The sequence below is a fragment of the Stylophora pistillata genome, chromosome 4 (assembly GCF_964205215.1).
Source record: "Stylophora pistillata chromosome 4, jaStyPist1.2, whole genome shotgun sequence".
Classification (NCBI taxonomy): Eukaryota; Metazoa; Cnidaria; class Anthozoa; order Scleractinia; family Pocilloporidae; genus Stylophora; species Stylophora pistillata.
Genome location: NC_142522.1, coordinates 27,453,264 through 27,460,072, shown reverse-complemented (window position 1 = coordinate 27,460,072; position 6,809 = coordinate 27,453,264). Strand labels below are relative to the sequence as shown.

The following is a 6,809-nucleotide window of genomic DNA, read 5'->3' as shown; positions in this document are numbered from 1 at the left end:
AGCCACAAGTAAACGGAAGTTCAAATATTCGAAAAGGCTGGTTGCTATGGAGTGACGTCATAAACCGGCTAAGTGTCTATTATCGCCTTGACAGCTTGTTTTTGTAATCGCTCACAGTAATCTTGATTTTGTACAATATCTCTACTCCTGCTGGGCACGATGAAGCCTGTTCTTTTTTAGGGGCTGGATCGGCCCATCGACATTTCGAGATTGGATTTCATATGATATGCGTAGGCAAAAGCGGGAAAGTTTAGTTTCCCGCGGTAGAGTGCAGTTATGGATTCCTTCGAACTTCAAAGGGTTGAATTGTTGCACTCTCCCTCTACAGATGAGGCAAAGCAATCGTTTGTTTTAAATTTCAAGATATGTGGCATGAGAGTGAGGAAGTTTTTCTCAAGTAGCCCGTTAGTGGCACATTTTCCAAGCGAGTTTTGCATGGTCCAGCTTTCGGATTTGAAAAATGGCGGGAGCTTGGATGGCCGATATGTTCACAACAATGAAGTGGCCATCGCCTCTCTATTTGGAGTTGTTTCTGCCATCCTCCGACAGAAATTCAAAGAAGGAGAAGTGGCGAAACACCGTTGGTTGATCGAGAAAATAAATTCGCTAAAAATGGGAACGGAGACTTCTGCAACTCTACCAAGCGATGACTCTCGCGGGTTCTGTCCTGGTGTACCGGTTCACAAGGGAATTACCATTGTTCTTTCTTTGTTTAGGAGTTCTCGGTTAACTATTGTGTGTTGTTTGGTCTTTTGTATTGGCTCTTGTGAACCGGTACACGAGGACAGAACCCTCTCGCGAGGAGCTGAAAGCTGCTCGTGATGCTTCCGCAGCCATCGAAATTGAAAACAATCGACTAAAAGCCGACCTCGATCAAGCGCGGAGTCAGCTAGTATCCCTATCAGAAGAATTAAAAAAAATCAGCCACGAAAGACAAACATCACAGTTAAACAAAATTCAGGAGAAGGAGGAGAAAGTCGTCGAGGATGTGTGGACAACGATCAGCGATGTTTGCGACAGATTTCAGGTCAATCTCACCGATGTAATCGCAGGTCAGGTCCACAGTCCTGAGATGGGGCGAATGCTCAGCGACATCGCCAAGAAAATTAGAAGTAACAGCAGCAGCCCACTCCAAGCGTTGGAAACAATGTTGGGGGACAGTAGCCCTCAGTTTTTCCAATCCCTCAGAGTACCAGACTGGACCTTGCTGTATTTCAAACTACAATCGAGGATTCCGGACGAAGCAAGGCAAACGTTACTTAGCATTTCCAAGCTAGGACGAACCAACGTAAGTCACAACGTTTATATTTTAGTAAGATTGGAAAAAGTGTATTTGCTGTCTTATGTTTTGTTGTGAATGTTGGTTATGTGGTGTATCGGAACTCATTTCTGCTTGGCTGGAAAACTACCTTATACCGTTAAATTTCTTAATAATGTACATGAAAAAAATTACTCAGCTCTGATCGTCTAAGATTAATGTAGTTTTCATGTAATTTAGTTCAGAAGAGGCTTAATTTAATTAGTGCATAGAAAGTAACAAACCAAACATCTTGATCGGTCAATAATAAAAAAACTCACAGAATTAGCTAACTCACTGAACAATTCCTGCAACTGTTTGGCCGGAATTTGAACTTATTTGCGCCTCGAAGATGTGAAAATTTCATTTTATCTTATTTTTGTTTGATCGTGTGCGGTTGTTTGGACCGAACGTACAATGTCACTTGCAGGGTTTAAATAAATTATTTTTGTATGTTATGCGGACGCTTTTCTTCTGCATAATTATTATAAGCTACCTCGTAGTTTTTCATGTATATTGTTGATACGTAATCACATGATTTTTCTCGTGCAATTTGGAATAGATAAGTACTTGAGCCTACCAGCTCATGCAATTTTGTAAGTCTTTGGCTGAGTTTGATTTTGCAGCACATAAGACTTCTATGATTACATTTTATGGCTACTTTAATAGAAATTTCCTGTTTGTTTCCTTGATAGGGTCTTGACAGTCTTATAATTTATTCCATTAATGTTTTTCTACTGACTTTTGATAATAATTGCAGCAGCTGGTTTTATATCAGATGATAAAAAAGGATATGGTTGAATCATATTGTTTTGCTGCCCCCCCCCCCCCCCCCGTCCCCAATATAAAAAGATGGGTGTCATACTGTAAGATTCCATGTTCAAGCCCTCGGCTTAAGTAACTTCATAAGGTGTTTTGAATGGGCATATAAACAGGGGAAAGGGGTAATATCAGAGGGGGGGGGGGGCATATACGAGGAATTGAAAAAATGTTTCAGAACAGTGAGGTATAATGTATCCGAGAATTGAATTAAGCTAATATGCCATCACATTTAGAATTACACTTATAATACATTATAATTATTGTGCTTCACAATAAATGGTGCTGTGAATATATTTCAAAAACATCTATGAAACACTTATGCAACTGGAACAACTGGAATGGAACAGACCTCGGTAACAATAACAAAGTTCATATTTATATTTCAATTTTTGGAACAATTTCATAGTTCTAATTCAAAGTAATGAAACACAAAAGGAATTTGCACTTGTACATTAGATGGGCTTATAAATGGGGTTCTTATATCTACAAGAATATCTTTGTTAGCAAATTGATGGGCTTTTATCTGGGAGGGGCTTAAAACCAAGGGAGCTTTAAATATGGGGTTTTATGGTAATTAGCTCTACCACATAGTAGCATATTGTTACAGTAGCTGGATCAATGACAGCATCCTATTTAATAAGCATGTTTTTCTCTACTTATCTCTGTAGGTTAAAACTGACATCCCAATCCTTTTGAATAAGAATCAAATAAAGGCATTGCATCAGATGATTTTTGTTGTGATAAAAAAAGCTATGGGCATCAATCCCTTACCAGATGGAGCACCACATGGCTTCCAGGTGAACCTTTCAGCAGCAGTGGCTTGGGCTGCTAGAGAGGCTTGATTGCATAACCCTGACAAGGACACTCTTGATATTAATTTTAAGCTAGATGGGAGACCATTTTATGGTAGGTTTGACAATTATTTTTCTTAATGCATTAAGGTTTGCATAGGTTAGTTACTTTCTTATGTATATTTGAGGTTCTGTGAGAATTTTATTTCCTGTTTGCAAAGCTGACTGATTAATAGAGTACATCAAGACATCCAACACTACAATATGTCAGTTAGTGATTGTTTCCTTTTAAAGTAGTCACCTGATGACTACATCTCTTTTGATCGAGTACAGATCTGAATATTCATGTGCATCCTTGCCTTTACAGGTAGACACCAAAAAAAAAAGTGTGTACCCTATAGCAATTCCAAACTGTAAGGAAAACAGGTTAGAATCATGAATTTTAAGCCAGTTAACATATATCTTATTAAAACTCTACATGGAACATTTGTATGTAGAAGCCAGCCCCATGTAACTGTTGAAATTAATTTTCGAGCAAGTCATCTCATGCCTAGAAGACAAGGAAAACTAGTAAGTTGCAACTAGTTTTTAGAAATTTTACAATGTCACATTTTTTTGTTCTGCAGGGAAAATGTGGAGGCCCTCATAAAGGATATAAATTGCCAGAAGGATGCCATGAAGAAAACAGGAATAGTGGTTGATGGAAGATGCTTAAAGTTAAATTTACAGGTTATTACTTTTGTCTGCCAATTAATCTTGACTCTTTATTTTTTTTTATCTTATTTTATTTCTTTGCAATGTTTCTATGTTACATGTCTATTTAGTCATGTTGTAGTCTTATTGAATCTATTTTATGCTTGGCAGTGTTATAAAATATAAAGGAAAGTAGTGTTCAACATCAAGTCTACCATTTGAGATCTGTGGTATACCTATTAACTTGAATTTGATGTTATCTTCTGGCCTTTTTTGAGACTGTTACTCTTGATTACAAAGCGCTAATAATGCTACTCAAGCGAAAAGGTGGTGATGCCGACAAATATATTGATGAACTTTGCAAGCGAGGATTGGACACAGAGTGCTGTGTATTCTGCAAAGTTATTAGGGTAGGTTATATAGCCTGCAATTGCTATTTAAATGATACGCATCATAGCAGAATTCTACAAAAACACAGAACACATTCAGGTAACCAGTATTTGTGATGCAATTTATTTGTAATCAATTAGTGGGAGCTTTCTTTGTGTTGAAATTATAGAAAGGCAGAAATTTGTCTATAAAAATAAACATATCTGTGGTGAACTGAGTGATTATATATCTACAAATAGTAGCGAATGTTATCTGACTTAAGCTCAGTTAACTCAATATTAAGTTATAGAATATAGTGCACTTTATTTGTAGGAATGTGCCTGTCCTGATGTTCCTCGTGGGGAAGCCTGTGCTGAGTGTTTCCCAAAGAGCAAAGCAAATATTGGGGGGGTAGGTACAACTCTGCATTTCTGTATTAACATGCATAAAAAAAGTCCAGCTTGCAGTGTACTACTTCACTTTCTATTGAAATACATGTGTTTAATTCTCACTTTGGTTGATAGTTCTCACATGTGTTTAATTCTCAGTTTGGTGGATAGTTACTAGCAGAAATATGGTATGTTTGGATTATAAAGGTGGAAACTAAATTTGCTGTTTTTCTTCTGATTATTTCAGATGGAAAGGGCTAAGAGACGACTTGCTCTTTCTCCTTGAAGAGGAGCTATCTAATGTTAATCTATGTGCTCTGCATTGTGAGCTGAGGAATACTGAACAGTTGCTAGTTTCGCTTGGCATGTTTGCCCATGACTGTGGAAGCCTTAAGGACTGCAATGCTGTTTTGTCTGACTATGGACCAGACAGTATGAAAGAGAGGGAGAGAATTGTGGTAAAGACCAAACCAGGGCAAGAAAGTGCTATTGAGAGGCACAACATTCAAGTAGTATCATTTTCAGGTGCACAGTTCTTTATTTGTTATTCTTTGGATAAGGATCTAACAGAAGATCACTAGATTATTGAATTACAGCGAGGGATCAGTAGCTATTCTGTCAAAGTTTCAGCGGTTTTTTCCAATCATGGCCCTTTTTATTCTATATTTTTGTCCGACTGGCTGTTATTCCAATCCTCAATCAATAACTTTGGTCACTAAAGGCAATTTTACTATTGTTAATTCACAACTATGCTTACTTCTCAGGGTCAACAGAACGCAGGTTTTTGGAGAACATTGATGTGATTGTGATGCGCTCACTGCCATTACAAAATCTCAAGTTTTTTTTTTAGAGCAAAGAGGTTGCTGAGACATATCTGTTGAACCAAGTTACATTTTGTGAGGAAATGGTTCAGGTACAGTCAAGTGCTTGAAAAGACCACCTGTTACAGAAGACTTAAGTATAAATATTGGGTAGCTAGCAGTATAACATTTGAATTATTACATTGAATTGTGTGCACCAATTGTAGTATAACACAGTCAACATTGTTTAATTTTACAGAAATCCATTTTCTTGAAGTTTAATCCTGTAATAATATTCTTCTGTTTAGTGTTGCCTAATCACTTTTTAATTATTCTATATCATATTTCATATCTTAATATAGGGAAATGTTGTTTAACCTTTCTGGTTCACCTGGCTGAAGTCCCGGCATTCAGTGTAATGCCTGAGCTCTTTTGGGATAGATAACATACTTAGCTTTTCATTGATGGTTAATATAGGGAAGTGTTTTTTATCCTTTCTGGTTCACCCAGGTTGAAGTCCTGGCATTTAAGTGTAATGCCTGAGCGCCTCTGGGATATATAACATACTTAGCTTTTTATTAAATGGTCAATATAGGGAAGTGTTGTATATCCTTTCTGGTTCACCCAGGTTGAAGTCCTGGCATTAAAGTGTAATGCCTGAGTGCCTCTGGGATATATAACATACTTAGCTTTTCATTAAATGGTCAATATAGGGAAGTGTTGTATATCCTTTCTGGTTCACCCAGGTTGAAGTCCTGGCATTTAAGTGTAATGCCTGAGCACTTCTGGGATATATAACATACTTAGCTTTTCATTAAATGGTCAATATAGGGAAGTGTTGTATATCCTTTCTGGTTCACCCAGGTTGAAGTCCTGGCATTTAAGTGTAATACCTGAGCACTTCTGGGATATATAACATACTTAGCTTTTTATTAAAAGGTCAATATACGGAAGTGTTGTATATCCTTTCTGGTTCACCCAGGTTGAGGTCCTGGTATTTAAGTGTAATGCCTGAGCGCTTCTGGGATATATAACATACCTAGCTTTTCATTAAATGGTCAATATAGGGAAGTGTTGTATATCTTTTCTGGTTCACCCAGGTTGAAGTCCTGGCATTTAAGTGTAATGCGTGAGCGCTTCTGGGATATATAACATACTTAGCTTTTCATTAAATGGTCAATATAGGGAAGTGTCGTATTTCTTTTCTCGGTCACCCAGGTTGAAGTCCTGGCATTTAAGTGTAATGCGTGAGCGCTTCTGGGGTATATAACATACTTAGCTTTTCATTAAATGGTCAATATACGGAAGTGTTGTATATCCTTTCTGGTTCACCCAGGTTGAAGTCATGGCATTTAAGTGTAATGCCTAAGCGCTTCTGGGATATATAACATACTTAGCTTTTCATTAAATGGTCAATATAGGGAAGTGTTGTATATCCTTTCTGTTTCACCCAGGTTGAAGTCCTGGCATTTAATGTAATGCCTGAGTGCTTCTGGGATATATAACATACTTAGCTTTTCATTGATAGTCAATATAGGGCTGTTTTGTCTATCCTTTCTGGTTCACCCAGGCTGAAGTCCTGGCATTTAGTGTAATGCCTGAGCACTTTTGGGATATATAACATAGTTTACTTAGTTTCTTTGACATT

The 6,809-nt window shown here is 37.5% G+C and overlaps 2 protein-coding genes across 3 annotated transcripts; both read left to right on the top strand.

The window, feature by feature from the left end:
* Nucleotides 1-48: 48 nt before the first annotated feature.
* LOC148733143 (uncharacterized) lies at nucleotides 49-3,029 on the top strand. The gene is made up of 2 exons (XM_088756529.1): nucleotides 49-1,288; nucleotides 2,788-3,029. Exons 1-2 carry the CDS (start codon nucleotides 1,073-1,075, stop codon nucleotides 2,959-2,961), a joined length of 390 nt encoding a protein of 129 aa, XP_088612655.1. The 5' UTR covers nucleotides 49-1,072; the 3' UTR covers nucleotides 2,962-3,029.
* Nucleotides 3,030-3,290: 261 nt separating this feature from the next.
* On the top strand, nucleotides 3,291-6,808 carry LOC148733142 (uncharacterized). 2 transcript variants are annotated; one of them, XM_088756525.1, is made up of 5 exons: nucleotides 3,291-3,336; nucleotides 3,537-4,013; nucleotides 4,306-4,383; nucleotides 4,609-4,886; nucleotides 5,212-6,808. In XM_088756525.1, the coding sequence occupies exons 2-5, from the start codon at nucleotides 3,937-3,939 to the stop codon at nucleotides 5,226-5,228; spliced, it is 450 nt and encodes a 149-aa protein (XP_088612651.1). In that variant the 5' UTR covers nucleotides 3,291-3,336; nucleotides 3,537-3,936; the 3' UTR covers nucleotides 5,229-6,808. The 2 variants fall into 2 exon arrangements, with proteins under 2 accessions (XP_088612651.1, XP_088612650.1); XM_088756524.1 differs by having other exon boundaries at nucleotides 5,126-6,808.
* Nucleotide 6,809: the final 1 nt, after the last annotated feature.